Genomic DNA, 21,576 nt, shown 5'->3' with positions numbered 1-21,576 from the left:
CAGTTATACTGATGCAATTGAATTTGAATTGCTAGATTGTGTGGATTTTCCTTAGGTGAAGAATTAGAATTAGAATTAGCCTTTAATATCACATATACTCAATGAGTATGGTGAAAGATTTATACGTCGCCACTCACGAAGATACCTAGGCACAGCTTCTTTAGTTACATGATCCTAGACAAATAAATTGCTCAGCATTGTAGATTCAGAACAACAGGTCACACTGCTACCTAGCTTCCAGGCCACACTGGGCCCTAGCTCTAGATCGCGCTGAGCTTCACCTTGAGAATCATGAGGCTGGGAGACCACTTCAGACCACCAAGCCAGACCGAGGACACAACACAGCAATTCGGAGCAGGGGTAGGCCACTCAGCTTCACTATTCAACATTGACTGCTCTGATTATGCCACATTCCCACCTACTCCGTTGATCTTTCACCCCCTTGTTTATCAAGAACATTTATGAATAATGAATAAGGTCGAATGATCTTTGAACAATTGCAGAAGTAGAGACTGTAAAAAGCACAATTATTTTGGTATTGCCAATTTTAAACAGTCATGCCCCATAAAAATGGCAGACTCTGAAAAAAAACATTTCTGCTAGTTAAAGGCAGATTTTACTCCTCAAAGTTAAGATAGAAGATACAGTTTTAAACATATATTTCTCATTGTTTTTACTTATCACAAGTTCTCACTATTCACAGATCTTTCTTACCAATAAAACCAGCTGGCAAAAGAAGCATTCCGTGTGTAGTCATCGTGTGTAGTCAGTTCTTCCAATTTGTGATTTTCTTAAAAAAAATTTCATGACCACAGTATTTAAACAGGAACAAGGCCAGTGCAGTACCTTGCAAGCTACATGGCTACGTATATTTGACGGATACATGAATTACATGATTTCTTAATTACCTCCTACCCGATTCATTGTAACTATTGGTCAGGCTCTCAGCTTTGTTCATTTGCATTGACATCCCTCTGATCCAGCCATCTGACGACATCCCATAAACGTGAAACGCATCCCCGGTCCGTGCCTGTGCTTCTTCTGATCTACTGATTGGAGATGAGAATGAATTAACACTTCATGGAGGAGATAATTAGTCAGCGACAGTTAGATAATTTTCTGGGAATGAGCACATGTTTAACGTGATCGGCAAAAAAACCCATAGCAACATAAGGAAAAGCCTTTCTTACATAATGAGTTGTTATGAAATAGAATGCATGATAAGGTGGTGGAAACAAGTTGAATAGTAGCCTTGCACAGGAATTCCAAATACATTCCAAGAGGTAAAACTGGTGCTGTATGGAAAGCCCTGGGGCATGGGTGGTGGTAGTGGGAATGGGACCAATGACATTGCTTTGCAAAACATCTGAGCAGACCTGATGGGCAAAAAGGCCTCATGTCTTACACATTGATTCTGTGACTCTAACATGCAAGAAATCAGATCTCCTCAGTTCCACTGCCCCATCATAGTAAGAAATGTGCTTTTTCACTGCCCCTTGCTCCTGACCCTGATGTGATATTCAAAGTCAGGGCCAGATACCTGCAGAGGCCTGCAGTATTACAGGAGCACCAATAAGCACCTCAGTGGAAGTGGATGTAGAAGACAGCGGGTTGCTCGATAATGGGTTGCTCTTTTACTTCTTCGGAGTTTCCATTCATGGACATGCTCCAAAAACATGATCTCCCTGACTGCTTAGCTTTCAAAATGGGACTACTGGTTGGAGATAAGTCTTGAGTCATCCAATTCATAATCCTGGTCTACTGCCCTTGGGGTCACATTTTCATTAATAAAAAGACATAGCTTATTATCAACAGCCAAACGTCTGAGAGGAAAAAAAAGGTTGAGAGAGGCAGCAATCCACAGCAGACTTTGTACAGAGCATGAAAGTTTCTTCTGTTTCAAGAACACATTATGTGCAAGTTTAGCTTAGACCATGTCTTCAATGTTATACGTTCATCGGGGTGAGGCAGGGAAGAAAAGAATATCCAAAAATCAAAGACATTGCAACGGTGAGTAGTGAATCTGATATCTGAATCTGTATTACAAAGTCTCATGGCTCTGTCAAGCCCAGTGAATGGTGTTAACTCTCTGTGGTCATGGTTTCACAGATATTGCTTTAAACATGTCAGGTATTCAGTACAGTTACACTACTGGTACTTACACAGGTACTTGTGGTTTTGAACGTAGAATTTCAGTATTAAACGATGAATTGGCATCATTAATACCTGAACTGGCCACACCAGCTTCAGAAGGATTATGTTTAATCTGTGAAAAGAAAACTAGTTTCAGCTACAGTTGCGATGCTTCCTGACACCTGCACCATAAACCATGCTCAATTTATAGAATCATAGAATGGTTACAGCACAGAGGTGTTCATCATGTCTGAGATCCTCTCCAACTACAACTCAGCTCACCATACTCCCCTCTGTTTCCTGGAGCCTTGCAAATCTTTAGATAGCTTTCTAATGCCTTTTGGAAAGCCATGATTCAACCCGTATATACCACACTCTCAGAGAGTGCTTTCCAGATCCTAACCACTCACTGCATGAAAACTTTTCCCTTCATGTCAACATTGTGTTGTTTGCCAACCATCTCAAACCTGTGAGAGAGACAACAAGGTGTGGAGCTGGATGAACACAGCAGGCCAAGCAGCACCTCAGGAGCACAAAAGCTGCCGTTTCAGGCCTAGACCCTTCTGATGACCCTTCGGCCTAGCCCGAAACGTCAGCTTTTGTACTCCTAAGATGCTGCTTGGCCTGCTGTGTTCATCCAGCTCTACACTTTGTTATCTCTTAATCTGAAATCTGAGTCCTCTATTTTTTGATGCTATTGCTTCCCGCAACAGCTTTTCCCTCTCTATTCAGTCCAGACCCTTTTTGAATTTGAACATGTCTATCAAAACCTCTGTCAATCTTCTCCTCTTGCAAGAACAGCTTCAGTTTCTCCAATTCATCTACATACTTGCATTCCCTCATCTCTGACGCTTTCCTTATGAATAAGAAGTACATAATAAAGAATCAGAGCAGGAACTCGTCATTCAGCCTCTTGAGCCTCTTCAGTAAGATCACGGTTGATCTGACTGTAGCCACAACACAACAAACCATCCTAAACCCTGACAGCTCTAGATTCCCTTGTCAAGCAAAAAAATTGTCCAGCTTAACTCTGAATAACAAAAGAAAGCACTGTGGATGCTGGAAATCAGAAAGAAAAACAGAAATTGACGGAAAAACTCAGCAGGTCTGTCAGCATCTGTGGAGAGAAAGCAGAGCTGATGTTTCAGGTCCAGTGACGCTTCCTCAGTTCAGTTCTGAACTGTTGGTACCAGAACTGTGCTTTGCTGACATTTCTTGTCTTGCCCACCTATAACACTTGCACCTTGTCTCTTTTTATGTACGTGGCAATTGTTAAAAAGGGTAGAATTTAAAATTTAGAGAAGTTATAAGTTGGCAGTTCTATGTTTATTTCTTGCCCTTTTTATTCATTTACAGAAAGAGGGTGTTCCTCGCCAGGCCAGCATTTATTGTCTGTCACTAATTACCCAGAGGTTAGTTTAAATGTCAACCACATTATGAGCTCTAGACCAGGTAAGGATGGCAGTTTCTTTCCTGAAGGACATTAGTGAAGCAGATGGGTCTTTCCAACATCAGCAATGGATTCATGATCATCATTAGGCTTGCATTTACAGATTTTTTTTTACTGAATTCAAATTCTACCATCTGCCCTGGTGGGATTTGAACCCCAGTCCCCAGGACATTACCTGTGTCTCTGGATTAATCCTCGAGTGATGACACCACTAGGCCAATTGAAAACAGATTTATAGTAATTAATATCATTTTCTCATTAATTAAAAAAACTCACCGTGCATATTCTTTTAACCTGCATCAGGTAGAATTGGGCAATTTGGTTTAATCAAATTTTCATATTAGTGACAACTCTAGGGGTACTGGGGCTTGAATTCCAGTGCACTACCCTAGTAAACAGTGCCAACTCATCCCACTCTAGAGCTTGAATGCACAATTTAAGTTGCCTCATCAATGCATTACTAAACGAATGCTGCATTGTCTTTGGTTGAACTGTTAAGATGGATTCTGTTCAGGTGAGATAGAGTACTGTATGACATTAGTTACAGCAGGGCTCACAGTCTTCTTGGTATCCGGGCCAATAATCCTCCCTTGACTGACACCATCAAAGAGATTTACTGATCATTCACCTCAATGCTGCTTGTGCAAACTTGCCGCGTGAAAAGTATTTTCGCTCTGTTTGCTAAACAACAAGTTACTGCACTTCAAAGTGACTCATTGTGCGAAGTGTTTTGACAATTCTATGACAGACATGGAAAGGTATTCTGTAAATGCAGGTCTTATTTTAAAAGGAACTTTTCTTTGATATTGCTTAAGGAAAAAGATTTCAAAAACTGGTGGAACAGTTTTTACTGTAACAAACCCAGATGTGGAGGTGAAGCCAATCTGATACTGTCCATTCAGCTTATTCCTCTAACAGTAACATAGTCTAAATGATGACTGATGTATATCGCATCTGTTACAATCACAGCTGAAAATCTATTTGATTTAGAGTTTTATCAAACGTGTTTATGCATGAAGCTGAAGAGTCTGCTATTCACCTCACATATTTTTAGACGTTACACCTACATGCCCTTGAAAACAAAACATTGGGCTAAATATGCCACTTGCTAGCAGACAGACTGTGAAGCATGATCGTGAGGCATTAAACGATAGTTTTAGAGAGCTGATATTTTCATGATGTTCTTGATAGCCACATTATTCACATTGCATGAGAACTGCCCACATGTGGACAAGACACAGAAAGGAGTCATGAGTAGAGTAACTGGGCTCCACTGCAGGACAGTCACATTGTGGGCTAGAATATGATGTATACAACTTACCGGCATAGGATAAAACAGGGTGGCTGCTGCCAGGCCTCCAGGTAGTGTGTGATTCTGGGAACAAACCATGTGCCCAGTTTCTCTGCACCACTCTGCTTAGAGAGAAGGCTGTGAGGTCGTCTCTCACATACAGGGCTCCTGTCACCTCCTTGGTGCAGCAAAACACATCAATCTGAAGTTTTGGTGATGCCAATGGCTCCCACAGAAATGCATCCAGAGGCATAAAAATTCAGGGGGAAGAGTAAGCTGCAAAACCATTGGATGTCCATTGACTAAGTGACAAGTGAAACCTAGCACTTTAAAATGTGTCATTGTTTAAACTTTATATAAATATAGGTGTTTGTGAAAAAGAACACCACACAAGTAGTTCTATCTTTATTCTTTCATGAGATACTGGTGGTAATGGAAAAAGGCAACATTATTGGCCTATCTACAATTGACCTTGAACTAACAGTCAACTATATTACTGTTGGTCTGCAGTCACAGTTCGGCTAGACCAGGGAGTAAGGCAGAGTTTCATCCCTAAAATCCTAAGCTTTCCTGTCCAGTAGTCTGTAAGACATCATTGTAATGGATGTACTAATGTCACTCAGTATTAACCATTTCTGATTCTTTCAGCACGATATACACCATAACACCAAACAGGCTCTATGGCTCCCCAGATGATAAAATGTGAGGCTGGATGAACACAGCAGGCCAAGCAGCATCTCAGGAGCACAAAAGCTGACGTTTCGGGCCTAGACCCTTCATCAGAGAGGGGGATGGGGGGAGGGAACTGGAATAAATAGGGAGAGAGGGGGAGGCGGACCGAAGATGGAGAGCAAAGAAGATAGGTGGAGAGGGTGTAGGTGGGGAGGTAGGGAGGGGATAGGTCAGTCCAGGGAAGACGGACAGGTCAAGGAGGTGGGATGAGGTTAGTAGGTAGCTGGGGGTGCGGCTGGGGGTGGGAGGAAGGGATGGGTGAGAGGAAGAACCGGTTAGGGAGGCAGAGACAGGTTGGACTGGTTTTGGGATGCAGTGGGTGGGGGGGAAGAGCTGGGCTGGTTGTGTGGTGCAGTGGGGGGAGGGGATGAACTGGGCTGGTTTAGGGATGCAGTGGGGGAAGGGGAGATTTTGAAACTGGTGAAGTCCACATTGATACCATTGGGCTGCAGGGTTCCCAGGCGGAATATGAGTTGCTGTTCCTGCAACCTTCGGGTGGCATCATTGTGGCAGTGCAGGAGGCCCATGATGGACATGTCATCAAGAGAATGGGAGGGGGAGTGGAAATGGTTGGCGACTGGGAGGTGCAGTTGTATGTTGTAATCTCTATGGCTCCCCAGCCTGATTTGGTTAGGAAATCCAATTCGTGATGGTTAGCAATACAAACCTGGTGGGGGCTTTGGTTGGACCAGCAGCACACTCTACACATTTGTTCCAGGAGATTACAATCCAAAACATATCATAAGATACTGTTTTATATCATTTCATAAAGCTGTCTGTTCTTGAAGTAAATGTCTGGACCATTCTTAGATGCGGAAATGTTGTTTCTCCTTGTGGGAGAGTCAAGGATCAGACAGCATCCGACTAAAGGTTGCACATTTAAGACAGAAATGAGAAGGGATTTCTTCTCTCAAAGAGCTTTGAATCTGTGAAACTCTTTACCACAGAGGGCTGTTAAGGTAGGATTGTTACGTGTATTCATGACTGAGACAGAGAGCTCTCTAACCTGTAAGGGTGTCTAGGGTTATGGTAGCAAGTAGAGCTGTGGACCGTCAGATCAGCCATGAATTCATTGAATGTGCAATAGTCTCGATGGGCTGAATGGCTTGCTTCAGCTCAAATATCTCATGGCCTTATTGAAGCAGCAGCCATCGAAGATTAGAGAGTGAAAGGAGCAGCAAGAGCAGCTGATTAAGTTAAACTTAGCCTTATAAGATTTCCAATGGATACTGCAGTTTGACCAGTCTATGTTCTTGTTAAGACGTTGCTGTGTCCGTATATTTTTGAAAAATCGAAGTATTTTTATATTGGGTGAACTCAACAAATGTTGAAACTAAAGCAGTTTGCAATTTCAGTAGAAAACAAGACTTGGGCCATTCTAGTCACCTCCTAGCGGGCAGTCAATAACTCCAGCTATCCCAATATCTAAGAGGATGGAATTTCTTCTCATTCAATACTGTTTGTCAGACAAATTAAAAGCTACTGGAACACCCCCTGCACAGTCACCAACTTCCACCATTGAGAACAATAGTAACAAGGTCACAGAAACATCATCAGTTCCAATTCCTTCATAGTCACATGCTTTATTGACATAGGCATTTCTTGCCAATCCTTCATTGGGCAAAGGGAGAATTCCAGGACTCCCTCACTATCACATTGTGGCAGCACCACCCATACAAGGACAGCAGAGGCCAAAGAAGGAGACAAACCACCACTAACTTTCTCAAGAAAATTAGAATAGGGCAGGAGATAGTCACAATGGCAGCAAAGAAGTCTCTGCTGGTTTACTGAGTGTAGACAGTCATGTTTGAAGGTTACTTCCCCCTGGCAATACCAGTGGGCAAACCTTCAAGGAGCCCGAGGCACTAAAACTGTTTCAGTGGGTGTTACAGGCTCTATTTTAATACTTTCAAGGATTTGCACAATATCCAAGTCAACATTACTTTCATAGTTTGACTTTCTTAACTTTGAAGAACAAAGCATCATTGCATTTGTGTTTGGACTGTCTGACTAAGCTAAAATGGCTGCTACACTTATACAACAGAGAACTGTGACTGAGGGTCAGAGTAAAAACTGCTGAGAGATGTAACAGGTGCTTGATAAGTACAACTTTCTTTTTACTACTGCATGTGCTTGACTAAAGCAAATAGAGTCATTGTCCTGGACGTTCATCCCTCTGTCCATCTTAGACTGGATTGGGGCTATTTAAAATTGGTAGGCAGCAGCTGATTCTGGGATCCTTGCCCTTGTTCCCATTGTGTGTGGCAATGGGAGAGGGGTATGGGTAGTGAGTCTGCACTCAGACAGATTCCCTTGCCTATATGGAGTGCTCTATTTAACTCTGATAAAATTAAGGGCTGCAGCGATCTGCAGTAAACATCCTACCACAGTTTAATTAGATCCAATCTTGCTTTACACAACCACAGGATTTTAGAACAGACACCTTCCTGATATTGGCACCAAGTGTTTTGAGATAAAGCAGAAGTGATACCTTGCTGGTGGGACTGGATGGACTCCTTCTTTCTGCAAGCTGGGCTACGACTGCTGGGTTACTGGAGCTAATCAGCACCGGTGAACTGATTTGCAATGGCTGGTGGGATGGAGATGGGTGGGAGAATCTGTTTACCATATTCATCGTACTTGTGTGGCGTGTCTCTTTAACAGCCACCCTCCCTGTCTCTGTGCGTTTGAACGTTGTGCTAGAATTAGCCAATGCTGCACTGCTTTGGCATTTGCCATCTTTCACATCTGACCTTTTGGTTGCTAATAACTGCTTTGCTGTTGAGTTCATCTGTAGGAAACAGAGAAAGGAAGAATTGGGTGAATTATTTTTACCCGCGTACTTTGCAGTACAACCAGCAAAATTAATGTGTCATTTAGATCATATTTTTAGAAATTCATTTACATTCATTCATTCTAACGTGCTTCTTTCTGTAAAAGAAAATATGTTTTCACCTCTTTCTTTTTTGGTTCCTAGATATCAAATCACGGCAAAGTTATCTACTATATCTAGATAACTTTCTCCAAACAATTTGTCAACAAAGCTGACCAAACAGATGATGAGATGCTTCACCTCAGTTTCAAGAAGACTCCTCCTATCACTTGCCCATAATCCCTCTAAGGAGGCATCTAGTCTTTGCATGTAGCTCAGAGTGAGAACTGTGGTATGAGTTACATGCAAATATTATATTCACTTGCATTAAATTTCTCTCTTGGCTATTTTGGCAAGGCTATTACTATTTTAATATTACCTCTGTAATAATAAGGTAGACAGGAAATTGATATGTACATCGAATGATTAACATGTACTTCGAGCCCTCTGGCTGAATATTTAAAGTACAGAAGAATGTCGCTCTGCTCTGTTGCATACAACATCGCAACTCTTGTGAGTTGCCCCACTACTCTATAAATTTAAATCAATATGGCATGGTAAGTTTCCTTATTTGAGAAATAATATAATGGACCAGATACTCCAATAGCCAGAGAATTGTTGGAGCAGTACTGGAGTTGTCTGTTGGAACTATATGGAATCCCCAGTGTGGCTGGCTCTATAGGAATCAGCAAGGAAATTAACTTTTCCAGTGCGCAATTCTCCCACATCTGGGACCGTCCAAAAGGGTCCATTAAAGGTGGAGAGTTGGGAGACTTCTAACTCTGACTCACAGTGGCAACAAGAGCAGGTCAGAGGCTAGGAATACTGTAACAAGGGCAACATAGTGGCTCAGTGATTACCACTGCTGCCTCACAGCATCATGGACCCAGGTTTGATTCCTCCCTCAGGCGACTGTCTGCGTGGAGTTTGCAGATTCTCCCCGTGTCTGCATGGGTTTCCGCTGGGCGTTCCGGTTTCCTCCCACAGTCCGAAGATGTGCAGGGTAGATGGATTGGCCATACTAAACTGTCCATAGTATCCAGGGATGTCCAGGTGAGGTAGGTAAAAAATGAGAGATGCAGGGATCTTGGGAGGGCAGTGAGGACTTGTTGGACTGAATGGCCTGTCTCCACACTGTAGGGACTCTATGACACCGCCTGCCTCCCAAGGCCTGTCCACCATTTGCAAGACACAAGTCAGGAATGTGATGGAGTGCTCCCCACTTGCCTGGATGGGTGCAGCTCCAACAATACTCAAGAAATTTGACATTGTTCAGAACAAAGCAACCCGCTTGATTAGCAGCACACCCACTCATTCTACCATTGATGCTGAGTAACAGCAGTGTGTACTATCTACAAGTTGCAATGCAAAAATTCACCAAAGATCCTCAGATAGCACCTTCCAAATGAACAACAGTTTCTATCTAGAAGTACAAGGGCAGCAGATACATCACCACTTGCAACTTCCCCTCCAAGCCACTCACCATCCTGATATGGAAATATATCGCTGTTCCTTCACTGTCACTGGGTCACTATCCTGGAATTCCCTCTTTAATGTCATAGTGGGGCTACTTGCAGCAGTTCAAGAAGGCAGCTCTCCACCAACTTTTCAAAGACATCCAGGGACAGGCAATTTATGCTAGCCAGCCAGCAACGCCCACATCCCACGAATGAATAAAAATTAAGCTTAATAGTTATCCAAGAATGGCTACTCTAGCTTCATCTATTAAAGTGAACACCTGACTCATAACTGACTTCACCAAGTGTATGTTCCCAATCCTTTCAGACCCCTTGACCCCCAATAACTAAGGTTCACCCACACGCCCGCAACAGCCTGGCTTGATTCCACCCTCACTACCTCAAATCCTCCAGACCCGAAACCCATCATCGACTTGTCTTCTTCCCCGCAGCTCGGCTGACATCCCAGAACCCAACAACACCACTCCAAACCGGCCTGGCCACTGCTGGACTAAGACCCTCACTCCTACCTGAGAACAGTCCTGATGCCACATTCCAGCATCCCCCAAAAACCCCCACCACCTATCCTGTCACTGGACCTAACACTAACCAATACTAACTCACCAAAATCACTCATTCCTGTATCTGGCACACAGGCATCCTGAATACCTGGTATCCCACCTCAACCACCGTGCTACTAACCACGTCCCCCTGTCACCCTATATTTGGAAATATATCGCTGTTCCTTCACTGTCGCTATCCTGGAATTCCTTCCTTAATGTCATTGTGGGGCTACCTGCGGCACATGGCAAACTACCCTCCCCAACCCAAGTGGCACCTTATCTGACATAGGTAAACTTTTCGCAATAGCTACTGAAATGCCTTATTGTGCTGCTGGATGTTCAAATCACAGGACAAGGCCCGCTAGCTGCTGTAAAGGGAACATCCTTTGCTACTAGACTCCTGGATTCCTGGATCAGTTTGTAACAAGTTGTCCCTGTCCAGGAATCCCTGGTGCAGAAGACATCCAAGGTATGTGGGTAATTTTTAAAACTGATCAGGTTTAGAAATAAGGTTTCCCGATCCTGATCAGAATATTTGAGCTATCGTTGCATTAGCAGTAATTCAACAATGGTTTACCCAACTCGGATTCCTCGGATGAAGGGGTTAGCTTATGAGGAAATATCGGGTAGGTAGGGCCTGTGTCTATTGGACTTTACAGCAATGATAGGTGATCCTATTGAAACATACGAGATCCTGGGGGGGCCTGACAGGGTAGATGATGAGAGGACTTTTCTCCTTGTGAGATTTGCAAATACAAGGGGGACGCAGTTTAAAAATTAGGGTCTTTCACTTTGAATGGAAAGAAGCGACGAAGGAAAATCCTATCACCTGGCATCCTTTACTCTCAGAGGGTTTTTGATCGACAGGATTCTCTTTCTCAGAAAGTTCTGAAAGCCAGATGTTTGAATATGCTTATGGTAAAGTTAGATAAGACTCTTGATTAACAAAGGAATTAAAGTGTAAGGTAAGGGTAAGCAAAAGACTTGAGTTGAGGCTACAATTAGATCAGCTGTGATCTTATCAAGTGGTAGAGCAGGTTCGATGGGCCTACTCATTCTCCTAATGTGTGTGTTTGTAATCACAATTCATTGCTCGAGATTGTATAACCTGATGCTGAAGGAACTAGAGAAAAAAGTTCAATAAAGCAATCCCTTCCTGTTTAGGAGTAGTCAAACAAACGTTACTCATGGAAAACTGGGTTGCTCTGTAAAACAAAAACATTAAATTGCAAATAATATCCCTTTAACTTTAAAATGTACATGTCTCAACAGGGCTTCACACCACAGCCCCAAATAGTTCCGTAAAATTGTGAAGTGTGCGGAAATGATCACATAACTAAAAGACAGAGGAATCAAATGAATCTGCAATTTGGTGACTGGATAAGATCCAGCTCTATATTAACAGTGATGTGGAGGTGCTGGTGTTGGGATGGGATGGACAAGGTCAGAAGTCACATGACACCAGGTTATAGTCCAATAGGTTTAATTCAGATCATGAACTTTCAAAACGCTGCTCCTTTGTAAGGTGGAGTGAAGAGAAGCATGCAGGCACATAACTTCGAGGAAGAAAGATGAAAAGATGATCAGAATGGTGTGAGTGGAGTGTCATCAGGCTGAATAAGAAATCTCAGTAGGTGATCAAAAGGGTCAGACAGTGTGAATAAAGTGTCGACAGCTGAAGAGCAAGTGCAGGGATGACCTATAATTCAATTAATTGAGGCCGAGGGGTAATTACAAATAAAAAATTACAAATCAGGTAGCTCTGGAAACAAGCCAAATGGCTGGAATAATATGAGATAACAAGGTGTAGAGCTGGATGAACACAGCAGGCCAAGCAGCATCAGAGGGGCAGGAAGGCCTAGACCCTCCCTCAGAAAAAATGGAATAATATGTTAGGTATAAGAGTCACATGCCAAGAGTCTAACCAAAGTAACAAGTAATCCAAAACCGTACAAACTAATCAAGACACAGAGATCATAACAAGTTATCAAGGTAATGGCATCAAAACAGGACAGTAAGGAAGAATTTACAGATACAGGGCAGTATGATGAGGTTACATATACTCAACATAGTGTTCTTATCTGTAAAACCTTCCTTACAGTCCTGTTTTCACACATCACCTTGATAACTTGCAATGATCTCTCTATCTTGATTAGTTTGTACAGTTTTGCACTACCTGTCACTTTGCTTATACCCCCAGCATGCAACACTTAAACCTTTCATATTATTCTAGCCATTTGATTTGTTTCCAGCACCACCTTACTTTTCACTTTTTGTAATGATCTCTCGGCACCAATTAATCAGATTACATATCATCCCACTACTTGCTATTCAGCTGTTGATGCTTTGCTCACACTGTCTGACACTTTTGATCACCTGCTGAGACTTATTATTCAGCCTGCTGACACTTCACTCAAACCATTTGTATGACTTTTTTCATTTCTCTCTCTATAAGTTATGTGCTTGTCTCTTTCTCTTCACTCCACCTGACAAAGGAATGGGACTCTGGAAGTCCATATTAATTGTATTTGTTGGCTGGATGCTGCTTTTTTAATTGGACTTACTTATAATTGTGAAAAACAACAAGCCGAGAATTTTTTCAAACTTCTTCTTCTCCCTTTGTTAGTTTTTGAACAACTAAGTTACAAGGTGTTGTTCAGTTTTTAAAAAAGATGAATTTGGAGCTGCCTTTTATAAGACATTCCACCAATTGTTTATTGTAAGGTGAATGATGTGCCTGTCAAACATTTTCTTGTGACTAAAAAAGCTGTGTGTAAATTTTCACTTCGATGTTTTCATACACAAGTTATCTGATAATGGGAATCAAGGGGATAGATACCTTTGTTCATGGACTTTTCTTAACAAATGCCAACATTGGTCCACTTTAAAAAGGAAAATAATATTCCTGAACGACTGAACTGATGAAGGAAACACAAAAGCAGCCAATTATGAAGAGAATTTCCAGTGTTACCTACCTCAACAAATGAAATGGGTAATATTCCTACTTTGTCTCCTAGTTTGCCCTCCACCCAGTTTTCATCAACTCTCCGGATCACTTTTAGAATATCATTCTGAAAGAGAAGTTTGAAACTTCATTAAATCTACAATGACTTTAAAGTTGAGCAAACTTATAGGCACTTGTGGTGAGGATATGTCAGACAGCAGGTCCTCTCACCAGAAAACAAACGTGTTTGATAAGTCATGCATCCAAATACTGAGGCATGAATATAATAATACCCTGGGAAGGAACATTCCCTGTGATAGCTGAACTCCATAGTATATACTGAATTTACTCTGATTAAAATTATACGTATGTGCAAGATGTGCCTGAAATTCTAATCCAGAAAATAACATTTTGTGACCTCATAATCGTCATCCTCATGACAGGAGTCTAATAATTAATTGATCATCAGGGATTTATTAACTCTGTGGGTTAGCTTATTTAAAACTGTATTGTTAGTTATGGATTAGACACCACAGAAAAGAGATTTTTTTGTGTGTGTAGCTTGCTTTTTTGTGTGTGTAGCTTGCTGGCCCATAGCAGACTAACTGCCAAGCAGAGTCATAACATTGTCTGCACATACAAAAGTAATTCAAATCATTTAATAGAAGGAAACATAGCAGAGTCAATGAAAAGGGCTGTAAGTTATTCACTCACTATTATCCTTTTGCTGGTATCACTAAAGGCAATGTCATCTTCATTGTTTCAACTGAAGCTACCTCTTTAAAGGTTTTAAATGGTCACATATTATTAGTTCCCATTGATGTTTTAGTACATGGATATTGTTGAGGTTTAAGCTATTCCCATTGCCATACAGTCTCTTAATGATTTGCAAAATTGATGTTGACAGTACCTTGAGGAATGGCAGGAGATCCTTGTTGGCTTCCTTGTCTTTTTCTTTCAGGTTAAAGTCATAAAGAGCTTTGCAAAGTGGTGGGGGCTGAGGTAAATGATGGATAACCTGAACAAAATTGAGAGGGAAAATTCCGCAAACTCCATTGATTTCGCCATAATACCAATTCTCATCCACTTGCCTACGTAGAAGGATGACGTCACCCTTTTTAAAGCTGAGGTCTCCTGGCTTCTGGCCTCCATACGTGTACAATGCTCTCGCACATGGTACCTGCAATGACCAACAACTTCAGCTGATGGGATTTGAGAGTTAGCAATGCTAAAAGCAATATCACACAGCTGAGGGATTTAATGTAAGAAAGCATCCATCTCTAAACTGCTGTCTTACTGTCTAATGAAACATTCTTCCTACCCAAACCCTCAATCTCACCAGCTGGGGAACAGCCCCAGGCCCATCATTGTAGAACTAAGCATGATTGACTCTGGCTGACTCCACAAGGATTGTGAAATGTACATTTATAACAGTTTGTCGACCAAGTGTGTAAAACAAGTCGATTGACTAAAAAAGAAGCATGGAACGTGGACTCTCATCCTACATTTGGAGCCTTTGACATCGAACAAAGTTATACTGGTGGAGCAGCAGTAGGTCTGAGCAAACCCAAGTCAGAATTTGACTGAGCTTTCAAGAGAATTTTTATCCAATAGCTCTTTTAATAAGGCAGGAGATGAGTTTAAGTTATATTAGTAACAAATACTTGAGGGTCTCCCTCGGCAAACTGTGATTTAATTAAATTACCAACTTTATGATGATACTGTATCTGAGCAATATCACTGAACATTCCAGGTGCAGTCCTACAATTGCACAGCAAGATTCCCCCCCAACTATGGGGAACATGCAGTGATCGCATAATATAGAGTTCAAAATAAACATGAAGATGTGGAGTTTCTATTAGCAGCCATTCCTTGAGTGCCATTTCCCTGAAAATCAACAGTAGCGACTGAATAATTTATAATGTAAAGTACATCCGATGCACTGTGCATTTCCAGGATCGTTAGCATAATTTCTTAGTTCAAAAATTGCATTAGAAACCTGTCTTAATCCATCACACTGGCTACGTTCAAAACAAAAGATGTTGGTAAAGCTCAGCAAGTCTGGCAGCATCTATGAAGAAAAAATCAGAGTTAACTTTTCAGGTCCGGCAGCCCTTCCTCAGAACTGATGGTAGCTGGGAAAACAAGGTGCAAGTCTGGATGAACACAACAGGCCAAGCAGCATCAGAAGAGTAGGAAGGCTGATGTTTTGGGCCCAGATCCTTCTTCAGAAATGGGGGAGGGGAAGGAGGTTCTGAAATAAGTAGGGAGAGGGGGGAGGCGGACAGAAGATGAATAAAGGAGAAGATAGGTGGAAAGGAGGCAGACAGGTCAAACAGGCGGGGATGGAGGTGAGTGTAGGTGAGGAGGCAGCGAGGGGATAGGTCAGTCCAGGCAAGACGAACTGGTCAAGGGGGCAGAATGAGGTTAGTTGCTTGGAGATGAGGGTGGGGCTTGGGGTGGGAAGACAGGATAGGTGGAAGGAAGGACAGGTGACGGAGGTGGGTGCGTGGGGAATAGGGGATGGCATTTTTGCAGGAAGGTGGGTGGGAGGAGGTGTATTCTAAGTAGCTGTGGGAGTCGGTGGGCTTGAAATGGATATTGGTTTCTAGGTGGTTGCCAGAGGTGGAGACAGAGAGGTCCAGGAAGGAGAGAGAGGTATTAGAGAGGTTCCAAGTGAACTTAAAGTTGGGGTGGAAGGTGTTGGTGAAGTGGATGAACTGTTCGAGCTCCTCGTGGGAGCACTAGGCAGCGCCGATACAGTCATCAATGTAATGGAGGAAGAGGTGGGGTTGAGGGCCAGTGTAGGTATGGAAGAGGGATTGTTCCATGTAACCTGCAAAGAGGCAGGCATAGCTTTGGCCCATGTGGGTATCCATGGCCACCCCCTTTGTCTGTAGAAGTCCCATCCACCTTCCCGCAAAAATACCATCCCTTATTCCCAATTGCTTCGCATCTGCTCCCAGGAAGAGGCATTCCACCTCCGTACATCTCATTTTTCAAGGACCGCAACTTCCCCCCGCTCAGTGGTCGAGAATGCCCTCGATTGTGTCTCCCGCATTTCCCGCAACTAATCCCTCACACCTACTCCCCGCAATAACAACCAAAATAGAAACCCCCTCATTCTCATGTACCACCCCATCAACCTCCAGATCCAATGCATCATCCTCCGACACTTCTGCCATCTGCAATCCGACCCCACCATTAATGGCATTTTTCCCTCCCCACCCTTATCTGCTTTTCGGAGGGACCACTTTCTCCGTGATTCCCTTGTCCACTCAACACTCCCCTCCAGCCCCACCACACCTGGCATCTTCCCCTGCAACCGTAGGAAGTGCTACACCTGCCCTCACACCTCCTCCCTCACCCCCATCCCAGACCCCAAGAAGGCTTTCCACATCAAGCAGATGTTCACCTGTACATCTGCCAATGTGGCCTTCTCAACATCGAGGAAACCAAGCGGAGGCTTGGGGACCACTTTGCAGAACACCTATGCTCGGTTTGCACTAAACAACTGCACCTCCCAGCGCGAACCATTTCAACTCCCCTTCCCATTCCTCAGACGACATGTCCATCCTCGGCCTCCTGCAGTGCCACAATGATGCCACCCGAAGGTTGCAGGAACAGCTACTCATATTCTGCTGCTTGGGAACCCTGCAGCCCAATGGTATCAATGTGGATTTCACCAGCTTCAAAATCTCCCCTCCCCCTACCGCATCCCAAAACCAGCCCAGCTCGTCCCTGCCTCCCTAGCCTGTCCTGCCTCCCACCTATCCCCTCCTCCCACTCCAAGCCCCACCCCATCTCCAACCTACTAACCTCATCCTGCCCCCTTGACCTGTCCATTCTCCCTGGACTGACCTGTCCATACCCCACCTCCCCATCTACACTCACCTCTACTGGTTCCACCCCCCATCTCTTTGACTGTCTGTCCCCTCTCCACCTATATTCTCCTCTATCCATCTTCTATCCTCCTCTGCTCTTTTCCTATTTATTTCAGAACTCCCTTCCCTTCCCCCATTTCTGAAGAAGTATCTAGGCCCAAAACATCAGCCTTCCTGCTCCTCTGATGTTGCTTGACCTGCTGTGTTCATCCATCTCTGCACCATGTTATCTCAGATTCTCCAACATCTGCAGTTCCTGCTATCTCAGGAGCTGGGAAAACATTGGCTTATATACAGAAAATAGGGAGGGGGATGGGGTAGGGAGTAAATGAAAGGATAGAGTCTAAAGAGAGAGAGGGACAATTGGACAGACAAAGGAGTTGATAATGATCTGGTTAGGAGGGTGAATAGTTGTTAGCGGCGACTGTTAGTGACTAACAATAGGTAGTGTGTACTGGCAGGCCGTGTGATAACAAGGTCTGGTGCGTGGCGTGGGGGGATAAGGGATGGAAGAGTTTAGGCCCTAAAATGATGGAGCTCGATATTGAGTCCAGAGGGCTGCAGGGTCCCCAAGTGAAAAATGTGGTGTTGTTGTTCCAGCTTGTGTTGAACTTCGCTGAAACACTGCAGCAAGCCAGTCACAGGGATGTTGGCCAAGGACAGGGTGGTGTGTTAAATTGGCAGGGAGCAGATAGCTTCAGGTCCTATTTGTGAGCAGAATGTAGATGCTCTGCAAAGCAGTCACCCAGGCTACGCTTCATTTCCCCAATATAGAGGAGACCACACCGTGACCAGCAAATGCAGTACACTAGATTCTGAGAAGTGCAGGGAAGTGTTGCTTCATCTGGAAGGTCTGTTTGCGCCGTTAGATACTGGGGAAGGAGGGGGTAAATGGGTAGGTGTTACACCTTTGATGGTTACAGGGGAAGGTGCTGTGGAGCTGTGGGGAGGTGTTGGGGGTAAAGGAAAAGTGGGCTAGGGTGTCCCGGAGGGAATGGTCCTGCAGAGGCGGAACAGGGAAGAATGGAGAATATGTGTCTGGTGGTGGCATCTCGCTGGAGGTGGCGTAAATGGCAGTTGATGATCTTCTGGATGTGGATGTTTGTGGGACGGTAGGTAAGGACAATGGGGGCCCTTGTGGGAGGGAACAGAGGGGGTGAGGGCGGAGTGCAGGAGATAGTTCAGACCTGGTTGAGGGCACTGCTGACAACGGTGCTGGGGAATCCTCAGCTGAGGAAGCAAGTGGACATTTTGGAGGCTCCCTTGTCGATATTGGCCTCATCTGAACGTATGCAACGGAGATGGAGGAACTAAGAGAATGGGATGGAGTCTTTACAGGAAGCAAGGTGTGATAACGTATGGTCCAGGTAGCTGTGGGAGTCACAGGGCTTATAGTAGATATTCGTGGCCAGTCTATCCTCATAAATGTTTACGTTCCTGACCTAAAGGATAACCATTGTAAGTCTCAGGTAACCATATTTGATTGCAATCTTCCAAGGTACCTCTTAAAATTATTCTGGTTCTTTTAGGTGCAAACACAATAATAGAATATTTTAAAACTTTTGCCTTTTTTTAAAAAAACTAAGAAACCAAGCAAATTATCCAGCAAATGTTTCTGTAAAAATTAAGTCTTTTACAATTATTTCTGATCAGCTTTCTCACAAGTGTGTGTTGACAATATAATTAAAATGCTTATTTATGATTTAATATAAGCAAGTATCCATCTTTAAACTGTTGTCTTAATGTCTAATGAAACACCGTCCCTACCCAAACCCTCAATCTCCCCAGCTAAGGACAGCCCCAGTGCCATCACTATAGTACTAGGCATGTTTGACTCTGTCTGCAAGTACTTAACATGGATTTTGAACTGTATATTATAGTATTTAGACTGTCAAGTGTATGAAACATTTTCTAGTTAATTTGGTTGGTTTCTTAGTTTAATTTTTAAAAATTCAGAAGTTTTCATGTATTCTATTATTGTGTTTATATATTTTTAAAAAAGAGAGCAATTTTAAGACTCCAATCAAATGGTGGTTACCTGAGACTTACAATGGTTATCCATTAGGTCAGCAACATAGATAGTGTGATGGATGGGGATAGCTTTCTAATGCAATTTTCCATCTAAAAAAAATTACATTAATGATCCTGGAAATGCACACTCCATTGGATGAGCTTTGCATTAATGTTTTAAATCCGGTATGAGTCTTCTTCAGAACTGTTCGAAGAAGAATCATATTGAATTCAAAATGTGAACTTAATTTCTCTTTCCACATATACTGTCAGGCCTGCTGAATTTCTCCAGCATTCTGTCTGGCTCAACCATGCTACTGGTAAAAAGCAGCCAGGTCTCAACTGTGTCTTTTTCAAATCATCCATGGCGTGTGAGCTATGTAGGATGATGGATGGGGCGGTGAACGTTGTGGTTATTGAAGATCATCACTGAGCTCTAGGACATCTCTGTAGGAGCTCCTCAGGGTAGTGTCCAAGGCCCAAACATCTTCATCTGCTTCATCAATGACCTCCACGATAAGTTCAGAAATTAGATGCTCACTGATAGATGCACAATGCCATTCACAACTCCTCAAATACAGAAGCAGCCCATATCAAAATGTAACAAGACCTGGATAATACCCAGGCTTGGGCTGGAAAATGGAAAATGCTAGGTAATGAGCATCTCCAATAGGAGGCAATCTAACCACCAGAACTTGATAATCAATGGCATTACCATCATTGAATGTCAAGTTTAAGATCCTAGGGGGGTTCCCATTAACCAGAAACTGAATTGGGCCATCATATAAATAAAGTGGCTACATAAGCAGTCAGAGGCTTAGGAATACCTGGGTGAGTGACTCACCTCCTGACTCCTCAAATCTACATAGCACAAGCCAGGACTGTGATGGAATATTCCCCACTTGCCTGGATGGTGCCACTTCTGCAACATGCAAGAAACTTGACACCATCCAGGATAAAATTGTCCGTCTGATGGGCACTACATCCACAATGATCCGCTCCCTATACTACTAATGCTTAGTAGCAGTAGATAAATATATTTGTTGCTCTGTGTCTCACATGTCAAACAGATGCCTTCGTGCATATCAGGGTTACTTTGTTCGTAAACTAAAGAACTGTCACCGCTTGAGGCACTGAAGACAATAAGATCACAGATCAAGTCACGCTGTGAAAATTAAGCCTGTACATGGATCTGATGTATTGTATGTTCAGACTTGTCACTGTGACCCAAACTCCACCAGCTGTCGCCTTATGCACTCTTGAGGACAGCTGTGTCTGCTTCTCTAACATTCCCCAGTCACAACTGCTTCATTGCTCCTCACACTGACAGAGAAACTAACAAGTAAGAAATTACATTCTACAGCTCAGTGCTTCGATAATCATTGTTGACCAGTTAGGAATGAAGTTTTCTGACAGTACAGAATAAATGTTACGCACTACTATAGACCTAACAGCACATAAACTCACAATAGTAAGAGAAAAATCCCTGTCTTAGAACTGAAAACACAGCCAACATCAGAACAAATGGAAAATGGTGTCCCCTTGTAGTGCTGCTAACAGTATATTGTACAATAAGCAAAAGCATTCCACAAGAGAATCCTGTAGGACACTCCTCTCCATTTATAGTTGCTCCTGAATGTTGCAGAATTGGAGAAGATGAGAGAAAGGAGGGAGAATGAGGTTGTGGAGGGATTTGAAAACAGGATTAAGAATTTTAAAATTGAGGCATAGCTTAATCCAGAGCCTAATGGATGTCGTACAAATTAGGTCATTGAGCAGCAATAATCCGGATAACCACAAGTTTACAGAGGTAGAATATGACAATCTTACCTGGAGTTTTTTGGTGTAGTCAAGTTTGGAAGTAACTGAGCCATACAAGAGTGTTTCAGTGGCAGTCGAGCTGTGGAGTTAGTATCTCCACGTGGCATTACTGAGGTAGAAATAGTCTTAGTGATGGTGAAAACAGGTAGTCAGAAGCTTATCTCAGAGTTAGACATGTCCACAAGGATGAAAATTGTCTGGCTCAGCCTCAGAAGATCAGTGAAATGATAGACTTGAAGGTTAAGAAACGGGTTTGTTGCAGGCATCAAAGACAATGACTTTAATCCGCAAAATACTTAATTGAAAAAAAAATTCTGCCCATGCCTTAATGAGTGTTAGATATGCCATCTGTTAAAGGCGATAGAAGGTTTTAACAGAAACTGCAGTCATTTAGATCTGGGTAGTGTCCGGGTACATGT

General features: G+C 43.0%; 1 protein-coding gene across 2 annotated transcripts in view; it reads right to left on the bottom strand.

Moving 5' to 3' along the window:
* The window catches only part of LOC125458517 (E3 ubiquitin-protein ligase SH3RF2-like), a 70,509-nt gene that overhangs the window by 21,806 nt on the left and 27,127 nt on the right, over positions 1–21,576 (bottom strand). Inside the window, exons 3-7 of one of the 2 annotated variants that reach the window (XM_048543852.2) lie at positions 14,353–14,622; positions 13,474–13,569; positions 8,098–8,397; positions 2,163–2,266; positions 909–1,049 (exon numbers count right to left, since the gene is read on the bottom strand). In XM_048543852.2, coding sequence (XP_048399809.1) covers positions 909–1,049; positions 2,163–2,266; positions 8,098–8,397; positions 13,474–13,569; positions 14,353–14,622 — 911 coding nt within the window. The remainder of the gene's footprint in view (positions 1–908; positions 1,050–2,162; positions 2,267–8,097; positions 8,398–13,473; positions 13,570–14,352; positions 14,623–21,576) is intronic. The other variant, XM_048543855.2, reaches the window with a different exon arrangement.

Source organism: Stegostoma tigrinum, chromosome 13 (genome assembly GCF_030684315.1).
Source record: "Stegostoma tigrinum isolate sSteTig4 chromosome 13, sSteTig4.hap1, whole genome shotgun sequence".
Classification (NCBI taxonomy): domain Eukaryota; kingdom Metazoa; phylum Chordata; class Chondrichthyes; order Orectolobiformes; family Stegostomatidae; genus Stegostoma; species Stegostoma tigrinum.
This window is presented reverse-complemented; position numbering and strand designations above follow the sequence as displayed.